The 20,638-nt window shown below is 46.2% G+C and overlaps 1 protein-coding gene across 1 annotated transcript in view; it reads left to right on the forward strand.

Annotated features, from left to right (window-relative positions):
- LOC147902304 (RNA helicase family protein) overlaps window positions 1–20,638 on the forward strand; it is a 236,498-nt gene that overhangs the window by 114,042 nt on the left and 101,818 nt on the right. Inside the window, exons 23-24 of the mRNA XM_087373377.1 lie at window positions 9,411–9,551; window positions 10,032–10,121. Coding sequence (XP_087229503.1) covers window positions 9,411–9,551; window positions 10,032–10,121 — 231 coding nt within the window. The remainder of the gene's footprint in view (window positions 1–9,410; window positions 9,552–10,031; window positions 10,122–20,638) is intronic.

The following is a 20,638-nucleotide window of genomic DNA, read 5'->3' on the forward strand; positions in this document are numbered from 1 at the left end:
AGGTGAGTGATCCCGATCAAAGCATATATCGTGGAGTAAGCATTGAGTGGGGTGGAAGGTGCTGTGTGAAGGGAGGTGGAGATGCGAAAGAAAAGGTATGTGTGATCAGCCCTTGGGGGGGGAGGTGCTACAGTGAAGTCAGTAATGCGAGATGTGAAGACAGGGGATCCCATGATGTAATCAACAACACTGGAGCCCCCCCCATGTGGAAAGCATGTGAAACCATCTGAAGCGGGCCATCTGTCAAGACCATTATAGATAATGAGATCATGTATTCTGCCCAGGTCTAATAGGGCCTGCCCATAGGATGAAAGTGGACCTCACCTGTTAGCCGAAACCCGTAGCATACCTGCCTCCTCACTAGAAGGACTTCTCCGCGGCTAGAAAAGTCAACGATGGACTGATAAAGGGCAGCAAATGGGGATGTCTCATCATCACCTCGAATATCTCTGGCAAAGTGGGAGGTCTCCGGGGGGAAGTAGCAAACTGCGACAAATAGATCCTGGCTATCCATGTGTCGTATCCGGATCCAAAGAAATCTGGAATGTGTCTCTCTCTACTCTATTGAAATGATCCCCTGAAGTGTGGATTTGAAAAGGACTGCAACTCCACCTAAACCTCAAACTCCTCCTGTACCCCTCGTCTCATCTCTGTAGGCAGACTCCCATGTATATCCGCTGACTATTGGGAGAGGGCGCTCTGGACTCTGATGTGTCTCTGTATAGAAGACTATGTCGTGGCCTGTATAGGATTCCGAGAAGTTCCCTGGTTCTGACCATAAGGTACCATTACAGTTCCAAATGGTGCAGGACAGGGTCTCGGATATCTGAGTCTCATAGGCCCCGCTTCCCTATGTAGGGGAGGGGACAGGTGTCCTACGGGAGCATGTAAGAAGTCGTCCATCTCGTACCACTGCCCACTTCCCCTCCTTTCGAGCCTAATCCCGCTGCTGCAACAAAGAGCGCCTCTCCTCAACCTGTAGAGGTGTGAGATCCTCATCCATAGAGATCGCTGGCTGATCTCGAAGGACTGACCTGCGTCGTAGAGCTGAAAGTCGCGCCCGAGTGTCATGAAATCGTATGATCAGGGGTTGCTCTCGGTTGGGATCTCTCCCCACCCGCCATGCCCTCTCTATCCTGTGCCCAGCCACACCCAGGGTAGCGGTCACGAACGCAGTCGCATCTACCATCGGTGTAGCCTCAGTGTGTGGGATCCTACGTACTCTGATGTTGAGAGCCTTTGGCTCTCTGCTGCTGCTCCATGAGGATAGCTGAAACGTTGACCCTTGCGGGTTCCCGTTTGGCCACGTCAACCCATCTGGAAGTCTCCTCAATAGCAGATTGCATGCTCGCAATCTGTGCCTCGACCACCGGGGTACTCCCTGGGACAGTGTGTATGGCTGTGACCTCCTGTCGGAGCTGCATGATATCCTGTCTGAGTCCCTGAATAAGATTCGCCTGCTCCCGAATGGCCCTAGCCTGCTCGTGTATGATGCAGCTCTGCTCCTGGTTGAAGCAGACCTGCTCCCGTGCGAAGCGAGCCAGCTCCATCTCACGCTCACGAAAATTATGTATCTCCGTGAGTAAGGTCTCACGGGCCTCTGGTGTGTCAGTCCACCCATGTCCATGCTGAAACTGTGGTGCCTGTGGCATGAAAGAGTGGGACTGAGTCCGAAAAGTGGACGGTGGCTGAGTGAGGAACGGAGATGACAGTGGAATGGCTGAGGTAGTCCCAACGGGGTGTGGGAGGATGGGCTGACTGAGAGGGAGAGGGGAGAGTGAAGCATAATGCGGCACAGTGTATGACACCTCGGAAGTAGGTGTCAAAAGCTATGTGAGAGCTGTAACAGGAGAAGAGGGAAAGGGAACAACAACCGGCGCCATGGGCATGAGTATGTTACCGATCGTAGATGTAGATGGAGTTGAGACTGGAACTAGAGGTGGGCCTGAAGCAGGGACTGAAGTCGAAGTAGAGATAGAGATAGAGGGAGCTGAGGTTGGAGCTGAAAACGAAACTGACACTGTAGCGGGAGTTGAGGTTGAGGTTGAGGTTGAGGTAGAGATAGATGCTGAAGAAGTTGAGGCGGGTCCTAACTTTGCCTTGCTGTTTACCCCGAGTCCACTTCGGTTGTAACGTATGTTCACATCCTCCAAATTCAGTTGTGTCGTTTGCTTTTCTTTGTTGTTGTTATTTTCGTCTTTCTTGGCTTTGTCCCCCATTCTCTTGGGGTGCGGGTGCAGATCGTAGTGTTAATGTTCAACCGGGAGCGGGAGTAGCACTTGCCTCCCCATAATGGGAGGCACGTCCAGTACAAGGTGGTGGAGAGGTAGTGCGGAAGCCTGAAGTGGAGAGGCAGCCAAGAGGTGGAGAAGGAGGAGAGGCTAGTTTTTTTTTTTTTTGGCCCCTTACGGAAAAGAGACCCCAAAAAAAAAAAAAAGAGGCTAGTAGCGGGGAGCGAAAGGGGGGGTGCGGTTGGCGGGGTGCGGTTAGCTGCAGCAGCGCCCGCCCAAGCAGGGGGTAGCCGGGGGGGGGGGTTAGCGGAGGGCTGAGCGGGGGGGCTGAGAGCGGGGGGTAGCAGGGGGGCTGAGCGAGGGCTGAGAGCGGGGGGCTGAGAGCGGGAGGGCTGAGCGAAGGCTGAGCGGGGGGGCTGAGAGCGGGGGCGGAGGGCTGAGCGGGGGGCTGAGAGCGGGAGGGCTGAGCGGGGGGCTAAGAGTGGGAGGGGACAGATTTGAGCACAATCCGTGAATTGGGCAGTTTGTTAGATTTGGGGCTTTTGTCCATTTTTTGGCACACATTGCAAGCATATTGCAAAGATTGGCCAAGAAATTGGGGCTTTTGCAGGAGAATAGCTATTTGGGTGAAATTTGACTCAATTTCAAGCTCGAAATTTGGGGCTTTCAATTCTGCAGTACAATTTCTTGAAGAAATTTGGGGATTTTCATTACACTGTAATTTCGCAGTGAAATTTGGGGCTTTTGCAGTCAGAGCGCAATTCTTTCATTTGGGGCTTTTGATCAATTTGCCCCTTTCCGGTTGCAATTTTGGGCCTATTTTGGGGCTTTTGTGTTGGGAGAGCAATTTTGGAAATTTCAGTTCATACGGCCTTTTTTGAAGTGTTTTGCAGCACTTTTGGCAGATTCTGGAGAGTTTTTTATGCTTGGATAGATTTCTGACAGTGCAAGTGCAGAAATCTGAGTTGCATTTACAGCCAGTGCTTGGCTGTGTTTTTTGGGAGTTGTGCATTTCATTCCCAGTAAGGGAATTCAGTCGTGTATCTGCTAAAATCTCCTTCTAAGATATGGCCCAGCAAAATCAGAATGATTTCCAGTTCGGTGGTCTTTCACAGGAAGACAAGGTGGATGGTACCAACTACTCCCTCTGGAGTTTTATGGTACACAATATTCTGATTTCTCGCAATTTATGGGATTATGTGAATGGGAATGAGATCCGACCAGCAAGTATGGCACCTAATATCCCTCCTCCGCAAGGAGGTGGAAGAGGTCGTGCACAGGGTGCAGCTGCAGAACAAGTTGTTGGTGCAACTATAGCCACTACTCCAGAGCAGGTATGGCACCTAATATCCCTCCTCAGCAAGGAGATGGAAGAGGTCGTGCACAGGGTGCAGCTGCAGAACAAGTTGGTGGTGCAGCTATAGCCACTACTCCAGAGCAGAAGAGATGGGATTCACGGGATACCTTAGCTTTTTCATGCATCTCTCTTTCAGTGAAAAGATTTATCATTCCGCATATCCGGTCCTGTAAGACCTCGAAGGCAGCGTGGGATATCTTAGAAAGCAAGTATGCAGCCCGGAATGATGCAAGGGTATCTTTCTTAAAAAGAGAGTTAAGTAATACACATATGGAAGAGGGTGACTCCATGTCACTCCACCTCACAAAGCTACAGGATCTGAGAGAGCAATTATTGAATATAGATGAGATTATTCCTGATTCAGAGATGATTACCACCACTTTGAATTCTCTTCCTGAGTCTTATCTCAACTTTCATACCTCGCTGAACTTATCATTGAGGGGGGGTGCAAATCCTCTCACCTTTCATGAGTTGATAGGACTTCTGCTTCAGGAAGAGCAGACCAGGAAAAACTTGGCTTCACATGCAGGTGAACAAGCTATGCTCTCAAAGTTCAAGTCAAAAACAAAGGGAGAGGCAAAGACATCAGTAAATCAGCCTTCCAGTGGGTCAGGACAGCCTTCACAAAAGGCTAATTATGATGCAAGTAAGCCCAAGAAGAAGGGTTTTTGTCATTACTGCAAAAAGCCAAGTCATCACATTGCATAATGCAGGAAAAGGCTTGCAAAAGAGAAGAAAAACAGCTCCGGTATGGCTGTTTCAGATTCAGCTCCTCATGCATCTGACAGTGGGGATGCTGCAGCCAACTTTGTTGGACAGGATTATGCGTTTTTATCTTGCATTTCAGATTCTAGGCTGGCTGCTCCAGATGCTCGGGATAGTACAGCCACTTGTAATGATGATACATATTCCTTTTTGACTTGCAGTTATGACTCTTCTACGGATGCATCTGCTTTCAATGTCAATGAAACACTGAATACTTGGTATTTTGATAGCGGAGCATCCAAGCATATCACTTCTAGGAAGTGTCTCTTTACTTCCTTGCATCCACCTCCCGTTGGTAAGAAAGTCACTTGTGCCAATAACTTGTCATATTCAGTACGTGGCACAGGAGAAGTTGAGCTTACTGCCATTGATGGCTCAATTTTCAGACTTTCTGATGTCTTATATATGCGTGGTATCACCAAGAATCTTCTTTCAGTGTCCACTCTTAACAGGGCTGGATTTCAGGTCATCTTTGATGATGACAAATGTGCTGTCCGAGACAGGGAAAATGATTATGCCTTGAGATTATCTGGTACTCTGCTGCGTGGGCTTTTTCAACTTGATCTTTTTGAGAAAAGAGCAGCCCATGCTCTTGCAGTTTCTACTCCTACTGCTGCCATGCAGAATGCAGAATTATGGCATGCCCGATATGGCCACATGCATTACAACAGCTTGATGACACTTCAGAAGCACTCTATGGTTGATGCATTGCTACCTCTTGAGATACCTCCTCGACATGCCTGTGAAGGGTGCATTTTAGGGGAGATGCATAGATTCCCCTTCAAAAAGGATGGTTCAGTTAAAGCTGTACGCAAATTACAGCTTATACACAGTGATGTTTGTGGTCCCATGAGGACTCCATCATTGGGTGGTCATCTCTACTTTGTTAGTTTTATTGATGATTACTCTAATTTCACTTTGGTCTTTGGGCTGAAGCGCAAATCAGAAGTGTTCATGGTGTTTAAACACTTTTCAGCCATGGTTGAAAATGAAACCGGACTCAGGATACAGACATTGCGCATAGATAGAGGTGGGGAATACTTGTCTGCAGATTTTGATGCTTTTCTGAAAGGCAAGGGTATTGTGCATCAGCTCACAGTGAGGCTGACTCCTCAGCAAAATGGCAAAGCTGAGAGGAAAAATAGAACTCTTATGGAGATGGACAGATGTATGCTGAAAAGCCACATGCCTCACAAATTCTGGCTTGAAGGTCTGATGTGTGCCAACTACATTTTAAATCGGGCTCCCACTAAGGCTTTGAAAACAAAAACTCCCTATGAGGTGTGGATTGGGAGAAAGCCTTCAGTGGATCATTTCTGAGTCTTTGGATGCCTTGCATATGCTCATGTGCCAGTTGAATTTAGGCACAAGTTGTCAGATAAGGCAATTAAGTGCATATTTGTTGGGTACAGTGTAGAAAGCAAGGGGTACCGTCTCTACAATCCTGCTACACGCACGATCATTGTCAGTAGAGATGTGATATTTGCAGAAAATTCAGCTCACACTCAGGCTGAATTTCATATGCCGCCTTCTTCAAAGGATGTTTTTGAGGGGTTACTACCCATTGCTTTGGGTTCCCCTGCTGATATTTCTGATGCAAATCAGAATTTACAGCCACCTCCCGATGCTCCAGTTCAGCCACAAGATGTCTTGCCACCTCCACAGGCAGTGGAACAGGTGGTTCAGCAAGAGATTGCAGACATATGTGCAGCAAAAAATGTCCCAAACTGGCTGTTACAGACTCTTAGAGAGAGTAAGATTGATGCTCCATTACCTGGCAGGACTCGCAGTGCAGCAAGGCACATGGAAGGTGCTAATTCAGTGGAATCAGCATATGCAGGTATTCTTCTCGATGATGAGGAGCCTGCAACATTCGAAGAAGCAAAGGACAATGTGCATTGGATGAATGCCATGCACGATGAGTTGCAGTCCATTAAGAAAAATCAGACTTGGGATGTCGTAGACTTGCCACCATGTAAACATGCCATTGGTACACGATGAGTTTTCAAGGTGAAACGGAAGCCAGATGGCTCCGTTGACAAATACAAGGCTGGTTGCTAAAGGCTATGCTCATAAGAAGGGCATAGATTATGAGGAAACATTTGCTCCTACATCCCGGATGACCACCATCCGATCTGTTATTGCAATGGCTGCACATTTTGAGTGGAATGTTCATCAGTTGTGCATGGTATGCCAAGATTCATGCCTTTTTGACCAGCAAGGGGCTGCACAATAGTCCTACTTAGAGCACCCTCTACATCAAGATGGATGGGGGGGAAATTTTAGTCATTCTTCTTTATGTTGATGACTTACTGCTCACAGGGTCCAATGAAGATAATATTGCAGATTTCAAAGCTGATTTGCAGACCACCTTTGACATGTCAGATTTGGGGCTGCTTCACTTTTATTTGGGGATCCAGTTATCTCAAGAGAGACGTGGCACTGTTAGGTCTCAATCCCAGTATGTGCAACAACTCTTGGATAGATTTAACATGCATGATTGTAAGCCCATAGCCACTCCCATGGAGCCAGGGCTGAAACTCACAATGCATGATGCAGGAGAATCAGTTGATGCCACATCTTATAGTCAGGCTGTTGGATGCCTCATATATCTCTGCAACACTAGACCTGATATTCAATTTGCAGTATCTCAGGTGAGCACGTATATGCAGAGCCCAAAAACTATGCATTGGCAGGCAGTTTAGCGCATCTTCCGTTATTTGCAGGGCACGAAGTCTTTTGGCTTGTTATTTCCCGGGGGGGGACTTGCAGATGCATGCCTACAGTGATTCAGATTGGGCTGGTGATTATGACACTAGGCAGTCCACTAGTGGCAATTGTTTCTTTTTGGGTAAATCTTGCATTTCCTAGCTAAGCAAGAAACAATCTACAGTGGCTACCTCATCATGTGAAGCTGAGTACAGGGCAGCTTTCACAGCAACAGTTGAATGTGTCTGGTTGCGACGTCTATTTGCTGATCTTCATGTGTCTTTGGAGGGTCCTTCTCCAATTCTCACTGATAGTCAGAGTGCCATTGCAGTGGCAAAGAATCTAGTGTTTCATGCTCGCACGAAGCACATTGAGGTTCACTATCACTAAGTCAGAGAGAAGTTGCATGCAGGAGAGATCAGTATGATCTTTGTGTCCACACATGACAACGTTGCAGATATTTTCACCAAAGCACTACCACGTGAAGAGTTTGAGGTATTTCGCAGTGCCCTGAACTTATATCCGTTTGGTGATTGATTAGCCTTGTACATGACATTGGCACTGCAGGAGGGTGTTAGAATTATAGATATAATTCAGCAGTGACCAATGTAATTCAATAAGCTAGTTAGGGGCACTTTTCCCTCTTTAAGAGGTTTTTACCCCTAACCGCAGTTAGTTCACTAACTATGGTTAGTGAATACTAAGGTTTTGTCACTAGGACAAAACCTGATCTCTCACTCTTTCAGTTGTACTCTCACACTCTTCTATTGCAACTAAGCTTTCAAGTTTTCAGCTCTCAGCTCACTCTCTCTTGCTCTCTCTCTCCCCAATTCTCACAATAATGTCCTGACTGTAACCAAGATCAAGTAGGTGTCTAAGAAGTCTGACTCGTGGTACATGATCGAAGGCTTTGCAAAAATTCACAAAGCAACAATAATTTCCTTTCTTCCGTGCTTGGGCCTCACCTCAATGATAGCCCTCAATGTAAAGATATGGTCCAGTGGAGCATGATTTGCTTTGAAGCCTGCCTTACGCATTGCTCTGTGTCCCGCACACTTTGCCTCTTGGGTAACATGAGTGTGAAGTGCTGCAGCATAAATCTTGGACCTGACATGTCCAATCATGATGGTTTTGTGTTGAGGGTCCAAGTGCGAGGAAAGTTCGTGCAAACTTCTTCATTCAATAGCTTTGCTAAGGATCGGGCCAATGTACTAATAACATGTTGCAATGTACTCCGTACAACCTATCTACCGAGCTAACCAGCTAGCAGAGCCGCCGCCAGCAGCCAGCAGCCGCCAGAAGCCAGCAGCCCCCAATAGCCACCAGCCCCCCCCAGCCCATCGTCACCAACAAAACCCTCCAGTCCCGTCGTCAACAACAAACCCCCTCTCCAACCCTAACCCTAACCCTAACCCTAATCTCGAGTTAGGCGAAACCCTAACCTAACCCTAACCGTATCCCCGAGTTGGGCTAAACTCCCAACCCAACCCGAGGGTTAGGTTCATCTAGGGGATTCTACAGACAGCCAATTATGGACTGGCCTATCCTCTCCTCCAAGTCCCCCTCAACTCCTTCAACCTCCATCAGGACTCGGTACTCTATAGCTGCAGCAATGACACCCTCTCCGTATGCACGTAATTATCAACAAGAAGGCTCCAAACGACCCATCCTTGGGTGACAGGATCAGATTTTTTATCTGCAGCAAGCAGTGAGAGAGCTACAATTGGAACTAGCAGAAGTAAAAGCTTGACTTCACATACTGGAAGGGCCTGGTAACCAGGCAATAATTGATGAGGCTGTAAAATCTTGTAATGACTCCTCCCCTACCCCACAGCTAGTCTCTACAATCAAAGATCTTGTTCACATTGAAGTACATCATCTGGTACAACTACCCACTCACACACAATTACATTTCTCACCAGCCCTCACCACACCTCCCACATCTACCATGCCCTCTGCACTCTTCACTACTAGTAATTTCAAACATGCTACCCTCAAGCTTAGATTAGATTAGATTAGATAGGTTAGGCGGGGCAGGCGACAGTTGAGACAGATGACGGACGGGTTGAGCGGCGACGACGACGACGAGTGACGAACGCTGAGCGACGAACGGGGAACGGGGGAGGCTGAGTGACGAACGGGGAACGGGGGAGACTGAGCGATGGATGGACGGGGGAGGCTGAGCGACGGGAGAGGAGGCTGAGCGATGGGAGAGAGAGATGCTCAGAGGCACTGGCAGGCAGCTTCTGCTAGGAGGGCTATGTCCACTGGAGACCCCAAAAAAAAAAAAAAAGGAGAGAGAGAGAGAGAGAGAATTTATGTTATTGTGCTCCACTTTTGTTGTATAGGGAATGTCTCGCATGGTCGAGTCTTGGATATCACAAGCAAATTCAAAGCAGAGGCGAGGTCGCGCAGGAAGAGTGAGGCAGGGACACTGTTTTTGCCTATACACAAAGCAACGTTTTGAGAAGCTGATGCGGCCGTTCCAAGTAATCCTCTTTACATGATCTAAATATTACTTTTGTTTACTGCTGACTTTATTTTTTCATACATTTCAAATGCTTAGAGTGTTGGAATATGAAGCCAAAGTGAGTCAAAAATGAGTGTACCAGTGGTTTTATAGTCTAGTGAGTCCTAGACATGCCACGTGTCATATTGGGAGATATCCCATAGACACTGTGACTTTCTAGAGTCTAGTGGCACAGTATATATTGTTGTACTTGTCTATTATCTAATATATCAGTCAACATCAAGCTATCAATACATTGTGAGTATTTTGGTTATTGCCTTGCACTTGTACTTTCCTTCCTTTCCATTTTGCCTTTCATTATGCTTTCCATATTTCCATTCCGTTCCTAGCTAGCTACCATGTCTCTTCATAGAGTATGTCTTGCTGTTGCATTTGAAATGATCTAGAGTATGTATTGCAGTTGGAATAGTCATTAAATATAAATCTGTCTATTTTGCAGATTCCAGAGATGTTACGTGTGCCATTGATGGAGCTATGTTTGCAGATAAAGTTTTTGTCATTGGGAGATATTGCTTTGTTTCTTGGAAAGGTGAATGTGACATTTAGCTGGTGGACTTGAAAGACGTGAGCTTTAAACAATATTTGAAGCTTTCCTTGCCTTGACCTTGGTGTTAATAAATGACCTGCTACTCACTCTTTATACAGCACGACTGATTTGATGAGCATAAGTAAAATGGCTATATAAATCTAAAGGATGTTCACAGACTAGGTATGCTGCAATTTTTCAGCTATCAGAGGGTTATGGAGTTCCTAGAATGGATGGAAGTAATGAAAGAGAATATAAATCTAGCAACCTATACTGTGTGTGAAATTCAAATAGGGTATGAGGGAAAGAAGGCCTAGTTAATTACCATAATTGTGAATGACCCAAAAGCCAAAAAGTACTAACAAGGGTTTTGGAAGGGCATTCCCGATTTTTTGAAAGAGAAAGCTAGGAAAGCTGGCAACTCCCTGTTGCTCCTTGCTCCCCTCTGCCTCTCCCTTCTTTCTCTCAGCCTCTCTCTCACTCTCTCAGCCTCTCCCACTAGCCCCTCCACTTAGCCTCTCCTTCTCTTCGTCCGTACCTCCGTATAGCCTCACCCGTAGCTCTCCGTCTGTACAGCCTCTCCCGTACAGCCCCTGCCTGTCCGTACGGTACAGCCTGTCCATAACTCCGTACCACAGCAGTGTCTCCGTCCCTCATTGTCCGTACCACCTCCGTACCTCCCCTTGTCAACACCTCTCCATCTCTCCATACCTCCCGTCCGTACTTGGTCCTAGTCCTCCCTAACCCCGAGTTGGGCTAAACTCCCAACCCAACTCGGGGGTTAGGTTAAGCCAAACGGTTCATCATACAGCCAACTATGGATTGGCCTACCCTCCCTCAACTCCTTCAACATCCATCAGGACTCAGTACTCTACAGTTGCAGCCATGACACCCTCTCCATATGCACAGAATTACCAACAAGAAGGCTCAAAATGACCCATCCTCGGGCAACAGGATCAGATTTTTTATCTGCAGCAGGCAGTGAGAGAGCTACAATTGGAGCTGGCAGGAGTAAAGTCCCGACTTCACATCCTAGAAGGGCCTGGTAAGCAGGCAGTAATTGATGAGGCTGTAAAATCTTGTAAGGATTCCCCCCCTACCCAGTAGCTAGTCTCTACAGTCAAAGATCTTGTTCACACTGAAGTACAAACTGCTAAGAACGAAGTGATTGTGGAAGTGGACAACAAAGCAAGTAAGTCTGATATTCAAGCAAAGATTAAAGAACATGAAGCTAGATGTGATAATGCGCTGAAGATTAGAATAGGGGACTCCTAGAAGATTGGTACAAAGAAGAGGACACATATAGTGAAATATTGACAATGATCAAATCAAGCTTGCCCAACATTGAATGGGTGAATGATGATGAGCTAGATGATGAGACTCCAGGCCAGCTTCTATTTTGCACTATAGAGGTCATGCAATCCTTATATTGAAATCAAAAGATATGCGGATCAAGCTTCTTCGACAATCTTACAAGCTGAAGGGCACCAAAGTATGGATAGCAAAGGAGCTTACACAAACTCAACTCAAGATTAAGGCAACTGAATTAGCTAAAGTCAGGGCTGCCAGAAAGGATGGAAAATGGGCAGTTTACCGTGAAAGTGTAGCACTAATCAGAGAGTTTAAATCAAAACCAAAAGACTCTCAGTCTTAAACTGATGTATGGCTGTTTACTCTTCCAGAATATCATGTAGGTAGTCTAAATAATATGGGTTACTTTTTGCACTCCTTGGGAGCTACCATGTGCCCTCCCTAAAGCAGATGTACTAGAGCGTTTCCTGCTGGACTTTATTTATTTATTTCTTTCTTTCCCCCTCTATTCCCTCTTCACCTAGGCTGCTCTTCAAAAACAAAATTTAGCCGCAAGCTTTGGCTGCTTCAGAAAATGAGTTTCAGCTCTAGGTTGGCTGTTCGAAAAAACAATTTTGATCCAGGATTTGGCTGCTCCAAAAAACGATTTTGATCCAGGCTTTGGCTGCTCCAACAAATGAATTTCAGCTCCAGGGTTGGGCTGCTCCAAAAAACGAATTTGATTCAGTCTTTGGCTGCTCCAAAAAGTGAATTTCAGCTCTAGGCTTTGGCTGGTCCAGAATACGATTTTGATATAGGAAGTATTTTGCTGCTCCAAAACCAATTGCAGATCCAAAACGAATCTCAGCCTGCCCTGCTCCTACCCTACCCCCCCTGCCCTGCCTCAGCCTCTTCTTTTTCTAGCCCCTCCTACATCAAGGATTGTCGGATAGAGCATCATCATGTTTGAGTCGGCCTCCTCACCTTGATTGACGAATGGATATACATTCAGTCAATCCTCGTTTGCTTCCAGTGGCCGTGAACAATTATTTTCCCAAAAGGCGAGCTGCTGCAGCTCAAAAAGGATGTGGAAATAGAAAGTTCTATCTCACTCTTCGCTCGGCATCCATGGGTCCCATCCTTCTAGACCGCAAGCCAGGGACTAGAGCTTGCGGCATTACCGGAAGACATCGCTTCTCACCTGTCAGATGTACGCTTACTTGGTCAAGGCTTCTTCAAGATGGTTTGCGATTCTCCTAAGGCCACGGCTTTGGTGCTCAAGGCTAATCCCTTGGTGCTAGCCTCTCGGAGGATCTTTCTATCAGCTTTCACTCTAGGTTTTGATCCTATTGAGGTGGATAGTCGGGTTACATCTCTTTTTATCCAATATCTGGCCTTCTTCAGGTGTGCCATCGGCACCTTCCCACTATTGGAGCCTCCTTTGGAGTGGTCACAGAGATCTCCCCCCCTTCAAGGCCTGCCTTCTTCTTTAGCGGAGGCAGTTATGGCCAATGGGGTGCACTTTGGACTTCTTCCATTGATAGAGGCAAGAAGGTTCTCCCTTCCTTGAGTGTAGGGATTCTTCACACTCCTATGTCCGGCCTGGTACATGGGAACTCATTTTTTATACTGGCCAATTTGGCGAGGATTGAGGAGTTTGTGCCCTCCACATTTGGGGATGCTGTTATTGGATTTCCTATGGACAGAGCGTCTCCCTTTGCAGGGGTGGGGGTTCTCCCCCGTGGATTTCCCTCCACTTGACAGATTTGGGAGGTCTCCTTCTCAGGAGAGGTTCGTTTCCGCCACCAGGTCAGGCAAGGTATTCCATCCTACCTTTTCTTGCCAATGAGGATTGTATCTTGGAACATACAGGGCCTTGGTTGCGTGCCACATCACCGCCATCGACAACTGATTCGTAATCAGCTTCATCTAGGTGTTACTGTGTGTGACCACAATGTAAATATCCTAAGTCAAAGTACGGTTGACCATTTACTTGATCATAATTAAAGAGTTTTTCCATCTGGGTTAATTATGGTCAAAATAGTTTTTCTATTGGTCAAAGAATTGGCTACGGTCACAGATACTTGACTTCAGTTAAGTAAGCCTGATCTCGGCCAGGAAGACTTGGTTTATACCAAGAAGGTTAACTACGGTTAACCAAGATGTGCCAACTTCGGTTGGAGAGTTGTGCCAACTTCGATTGGAGAGACTTGACTATAATTAAGGTGCCTCGACCCTTGGTCAAAGCCCCTTAATTATGATCAAGAGCATTGACTTCGGTCAACCAGAGAATAAATATATATATTTTTATATTTGTTATGTGTGCACATGTGTTCAATGGGGACGCCCACCGTGACTAGAATTAGTCCACAATGTATTATTTGCATGCAAAGCGCTAACAATTATTGGGTACCATGGTGGTGCGCTTTAATTAATTGTTGCAGGTACTAGGAAGAGTTATTTTTCCTAAGCGCAATGGAGCCTAACAAAAGTCTAGGAGGCGGTTCGCGTGACCAAGTGCTTCAAAGACTCCAGAGTTGCCCTTAGTGGCATGTAATTAGAAAAGTAATGTAGAGTTTGACAAGTGGCTTGTTGCCAAGAAAGAGAGCCTAAGAGCTCATGTAATGATTCATTCCCATTTGGATTTGGTATGAACAGCTTGTACTGTATTTTCTCTTTGATGAATAAAAACCTTCGGGGGGGTCCAACCTGACGATTGTCCTGGGCCCTAGTGTATCTGTAGAGAGAGGGGGAGAGGGAGAGAAAATGAGAGTGTCTTTGCTGTCTTTTACAAAGGAGGTTGCATTGGTATCAAAGCCTGACTCACGGCTTTCTCAAGTAGTGACGGTGCAAAGAACCACGCTCAAGCTTTGTCCCTATCTATCTCTGGACAAATACCGGACAGCGCCACACCCGTGAGCCAAGGAGTCGTGATGGTGCTTGTCCCTGGATGGAATGCTCAAAGGAAGCCAGGCCATCGTGGAATTCGAAAAACAGAGAGTTTATGAGAATGTATTTGCTATCTATTATGAACGAGGTTACATTGCCCAGAGCAGACGGCACGAAACTTTTGTCAGAGATTGACGACCCGATGAACGCAATTGATGACAAAATGGTGAAACACCAGGCGGCTCACGTTTAGTGCAATCACTAAATATTTGTGTTGCGTGACGATGTGTTTGATAAAGACGAATCAATTGGAGTCCATGTGCGACGGAGATGCTTGAGCAGATAATTGCTTGGCGGCTTGGGCGGAGGGCTAGAAAGGATAAGCGATGCCTTCATGCATTTTGACATGACACACAAGTAGATCATGGCACAGTTCCGTTGCTTGACGGTGGTCGGGGGCTGGCGACGCTGAGCGCTAACAGAAGGTCCTGCGACAGAGGTCTCTAGAAGACGCGACGCACGACGCTGCCCAGCCAGCCAAGGTTTGAACCTTAGGCTGACGTGGCTCTTGCAGACGTTGATAAGGAAAAAAAAGGAAAGACAACCAGGAATTATGTACTTCACCACGTCAGATAGCTGAGACTTCATAGGGATCAGCTACAATGTGGGCTCATAGATGATGAGCTTATGAACCAGGTTCCAGAGCAGGTATCCAGAACACACAAATGACAAGTCAATCTCCCACACAATCTGACTAGAATACACACAGGAACACACAAACTCTTTGAAAGAGGGGAAAGAAGGCTTTGACTTGTTGTAGCTCTGTGTCAAAGCCTTCTTTCCCCTCTTTCAAAGAGTTTGTGTGTTCCTGTGTGTATTCTAGTCAGATTGTGTGGGAGATTGACTTGTCATTTGTGTGTTCTGGATACCTGCTCTGGAACCTGGTTCATAAGCTCATCATCTATGAGCCCACATTGTAGCTGATCCCTATGAAGTCTCAGCTATCTGACGTGGTGAAGTACATAATTCCTGGTTGTCTTTCCTTTTTTTTCCTTATCAACGTCTGCAAGAGCCACGTCAGCCTAAGGTTCAAACCTTGGCTGGCTGGGCAGCGTCGTGCGTCGCGTCTTCTAGAGACCTCTGTCGCAGGACCTTCTGTTAGCGCTCAGCGTCGCCAGCCCCCGACCACCGTCAAGCAACGGAACTGTGCCATGATCTACTTGTGTGTCATGTCAAAATGCATGAAGGCATCGCTTATCCTTTCTAGCCCTCCGCCCAAGCCGCCAAGCAATTATCTGCTCAAGCATCTCCGTCGCACATGGACTCCAATTGATTCGTCTTTATCAAACACATCGTCACGCAACACAAATATTTAGTGATTGCACTAAACGTGAGCCGCCTGGTGTTTCACCATTTTGTCATCAATTGCGTTCATCGGGTCGTCAATCTCTGACAAAAGTTTCGTGCCGTCTGCTCTGGGCAATGTAACCTCGTTCATAATAGATAGCAAATACATTCTCATAAACTCTCTGTTTTTCGAATTCCACGATGGCCTGGCTTCCTTTGAGCATTCCATCCAGGGACAAGCACCATCACGACTCCTTGGCTCACGGGTGTGGCGCTGTCCGGTATTTGTCCAGAGATAGATAGGGACAAAGCTTGAGCGTGGTTCTTTGCACCGTCACTACTTGAGAAAGCCGTGAGTCAGGCTTTGATACCAATGCAACCTCCTTTGTAAAAGACAGCAAAGACACTCTCATTTTCTCTCCCTCTCCCCCTCTCTCTACAGATACACTAGGGCCCAGGACAATCGTCAGGTTGGACCCCCCCGAAGGTTTTTATTCATCAGAGAGAAAATACAGTACAAGCTGTTCATACCAAATCCAAATGGGAATGAATCATTACATGAGCTCTTAGGCTCTCTTTCTTGGCATCAAGCCACTTGTCAAACTCTACACTTGTCAACCAAGAGTTGTTCATACACACAGTCGTTCTTTGTACGACAGATCAACCACACATGATGTATCTACAACACCTCCTTCCAGCAGCTTGTATAAGTAAAACAGCTCGTACTTATGCTTCTTGTACGGAATCCTCATGCACAAAGAACCCCCAAGAATGCTAATCCGTCGAGTCATCCCCTCCACCTATAGATTCATGAAACCTCAACGATCAAAGTCCCTATCACGACTTCCGTTCAGTCACTATTGCATCTGCACACAAGCTGTACACGTCATACTCAGAATTGTAAGCAGCCACATCACGAGTAGCTTCCAGCAGCGACAACTCCCAATCTGTCTTCTGTTCCAGCTAAGCTCCCCCACGCAGTCTGCACACTTGTGCGTGATTAAAGGTAACAAACCCACAGCCCAACAAAATAAGCGACTCGTACTTCATGTTGATCAGCCCGTTAGCTCTCCGCTCAGCTAATCGTCAGCCTGTCTCTTCTCTTCCATACTACAGCTCTCCCACGCCAACAGCCCATCAGCCCTGTGCTATTTTTTTTTCAGATCATCACACCCCGTTGACAGCCTGTACACAGCCCAATCGCTCTCAGATCGTCACAGCCCTCTACACCCTGACGCACTGCTCTTGTACAACAATTTGGAGCCGGTGAACCATCCATTCATCGACCAGCAGATCCTCACCTCTCTCCTTCTTGGCTTTCTTCCCCCCAACCTGATCTCTTCTGCTCATCCACGTTCTCCAGAACTCTCCAGTAGTCGCCATCCCACGTATCAGCCCACTCGTCAGCCAGAACATCCCAATCCTTGATCACGTAGCCACCTTGCATGCATACATTCCCTTCCAGATTTTCCAGCCATGTCATCACGTAGAATTTACCACTCTTCCATTAAAAATGCAAATATCCCCCTAGGCACATTAAATGCACATTTTGGACCTTTGGTCACACAATTCCCACACACATTAGCATGCACATTAAGACTTGCATGCACCCCCGTACACACACATGAAAAGCCCCGTGACATGGACACCAGAACATATCAAATTCCTGTAACATGTAAGTGCACATTGACTCAGGAAAATAAAATTAAAAAACCCTTCATGACTTGATTTTCATGACCCCAAAAACATTTCACTTGACCACACACTGCACACCATTGCTCTGGAGGTCTGGTACAACCACATTGCATTTCATTATTTCCCATGAACCCTGCAAAACATACTTTATTGTCTCAAAAAACTATACATTAGTCCATCATGCTTGTGAAAGAAGAATCCACAAATGCCAAAAGCCCACACCTACCCTGGATGTGTACAACTATGTGCCTACCCACAGCTATATACAGTGCTCAAAAACGTGCTCAAAAACGTGATACAGGTTTTGTCCTATCAACGTGTGATGTGGCTAGGCGTCCACATGTGCGGGATGACGTGGCAATATGGTGCATGCAGGGGCTGACGTGGCCCTGACCTGGCCACCTGACACATGGCAGTGACGTGTCATATGCTGATGTGGCAAAAAGACACGTGGCATATAGCTAGAGCTTGCTGATGTGGCAGACAATTGCAGGCCTGAGTGGATGCTGAGGTGGCAGTGTACAGTTCAGACGCTGACGTGGCATCCAGGTCTTAAGGGGTGCTGATGTGGCAGTACACGTGGCAGCCAGCTCAGATGCTGATGTGGCACTGACACGTGGCAGACAAGTGGCTGATGTGGAAGACTTGAGGTTAAGCCAACCTAACCTTGGTTAGTGGATTGGTTAGAGGTCCAGTTAGTTGACCCAACCAGACTAGTCTGGTCACTGTAACCAGACTGTGACCAGTTCAGTTAGTCTAGTTGCAAACTAACCAAACTAGAGCTAGTCAGTCTGGTTAGAGTAACCAGTAGGTACTCATCTGGTTACTGTACAAAAAAAAAAAGACAGTTGCAAAAACTGTTTCTGCTAGCTGTTTTCACCTATCTGAGAGTATTTACTATCAGAAAAAGCAGAAATCAGAGAAAAATCAGAGATTTGCACAAGTAAAGGAATGCATGCCTTTGTGCTCAGGAAAAGGGAATTAGATGCATACTCAGTGCTTTTTGCAGCAGCGAGAAAAGGGGCAATATAGTTGTTGATGCCTTGGCAACTTTGTGGGTATATGCCTTGAGTTGATAGCCCGGTACTGGCATAGATTGTGAATGCAAGACACCTCTTGTTGAGGTAATTTTTCTTTTTGAAAAGCAAAGGTTGCGTGCATTAGTTGCATACACAGTGTGTGTGAGAAACTTCCAGATCTCAGACAAGTTGTAAAAAAAAGGCCCAATCACCTATCCAGTGGGATTCACAAGATAGGGATGCACATCCAAGACAGAGAAGTGTGCAGCAAAATCAGCAAGAATTTGAGCAGATGGTACGCTCTCATATGCAAGAGATGGAAAATCTCAGAAGGGATCCAAGAGCTCAGCATTTGTTTCAAGCAGAAAATATGCTTAATGCAGCTTATGATGTGCCAATGCCAGAGGCACACTCTCGTGTACAGCCCGAGAGAGAGGGATCTCATAGGGGACGGTCTCATAGCAGGAAGAGATCGAGGCATCATCACCGATCTCCAAGTCCTTCACCGTCTACCTCGAGCTCGACTTCTGTATCTTCTTCTTTATCAGATAAACCATCCAGGAAAAGAAGGAAACACAAGAAGTCTAGGAAGAGCAAGTCTTCTAGAGAGACCAAGGAACTCAAAGATGGAGGTAAATCTATCAAGCTTATGACCTAAAATGGACAATGTGGTCATACAGACAAAGCATTGTAGTTCATCAGGCAGTTTGATGCTGCAGTCGGTACAGAAAAGTTTTTAGAATCCTCCAAGTTAAGAATGGTCAGTTTGCACTTGACAGCGACAGCTAGTGCATGGTGGAGTGCACAGACCACAGATGGGTCAACCCCAAAGAGGTGGAAGGACTTCAAGAAAGCCTTCTACCAGCAGTTTATGCCTAAACAGTTTAGAGATCATGTTCTTCAAGATTGGGACAGTTTGCATATGGATGCAGGAGATACAGTGGATGTGTACAACCAAAAGTTTTGGGATGCTTATTTGCAGGTTACACCTTTCAAAAAGATCTCCAAAAGAACCCAAATAAGAAAGTACAGAGCTTTGGGGCCAAAGAACATTCAAGACCTTATGCATTCAGCTTTAGTGGCTAGTCTTGTGCCGTTACAAGATCCATCCACAGTACTATCCTTACATGCAGGAGGTGCTGAAAGGAAGAAAATCGATTTTTCAAAATCAGAAAAGAAAGAGTATCCCAAGGTTGAAAAGAAAGGGTTTCTGTCCTAGAAGCCGAGGGGTACGCAGTTTTCAAAGTCATATAAAGGCAAATCCCCATTCACTCCTGAACAGATAGCTGCATTTCGCAGAGATGGGGAATGCTTTAGAGGTGGGAAAGAGGGGCATATGGCTGCCCAGTGCCCTGAGAAGCCTTCAGGTTCTAAGGAGCAGAAAAAGCCACAAGTACCATCGAGGCCACTGGTGGGAGTAGTCCCAGATGTTTTGGGTAGTACCTCACACCCAAAGAAAAAAGAGCTTTTGCTATCATGGGGAAAGATAAGAGATCAGCAAGCATTAATCCTATTTGATTCAGGGTCTACAGACAATTTCATATCTGAAGATTTAGCCCTTAGATTAGGGATAAAAACTGAAGAGCTAGGCAGAGCTCTTGATGCTGATCAAATGTTCCAAGGGAATCCAGTGCAAGTTACTCCTTTGATTGCAAGTTACTCCTTTGTCCATGTGCAGAGCTATGTAGATCAGGAGGACTTTTTAATCTCTCCTCTCAAGCAGCATGATGTTGTACTTGGTACACCGTGGTTCCATCGAAAGGAAGTAACGATAGAATACCCTGAGAGGGTGCTGAGTTTTATCCATAGGAAGAAAAACCAACGTTTAGTTGCTAGGAATAAAGGGGAAACTATCCCCATTGTATCTGATGTTACATGTGGTAAAGCAATAAAGTGTGCGATTTCCGCGTACATGGTTTTTGTGAAAGAAAAAGAGAATGATATGCATGCTAAAATGAATGATGCAGACAAAGATAAATTTCAGTTTTTTGTATACTTTAAAGATTGCTTTTCTGATGCTTTGCCAGGGGAGTTACCCCTAGAGAGACCAAAAGATCATCAGATAGAGTTAATGCCTGGTAGTGAGCCACCAAATAGACCACCTTATAGAGTCAGTGCGACTCAAAGAGAGGAGATTATGGCTCAGGTGCAGGACTTGCTATCCAAAGGGTTGATTCAGCTCAGCTCGTCTCCTTTTTGCTCACCAGTACTTCTAATATAGAAGAAAGATGGTTCTTTTCGAATGTGCATTGATTATCGTGCATTGAATAAGATGATCAT

The sequence above is a fragment of the Dipteris shenzhenensis genome, chromosome 4 (genome assembly GCF_047967505.1).
Source record: "Dipteris shenzhenensis isolate YYH24624 ecotype China chromosome 4, Dip_SZ_1.0, whole genome shotgun sequence".
Taxonomy (NCBI): domain Eukaryota; kingdom Viridiplantae; phylum Streptophyta; class Polypodiopsida; order Gleicheniales; family Dipteridaceae; genus Dipteris; species Dipteris shenzhenensis.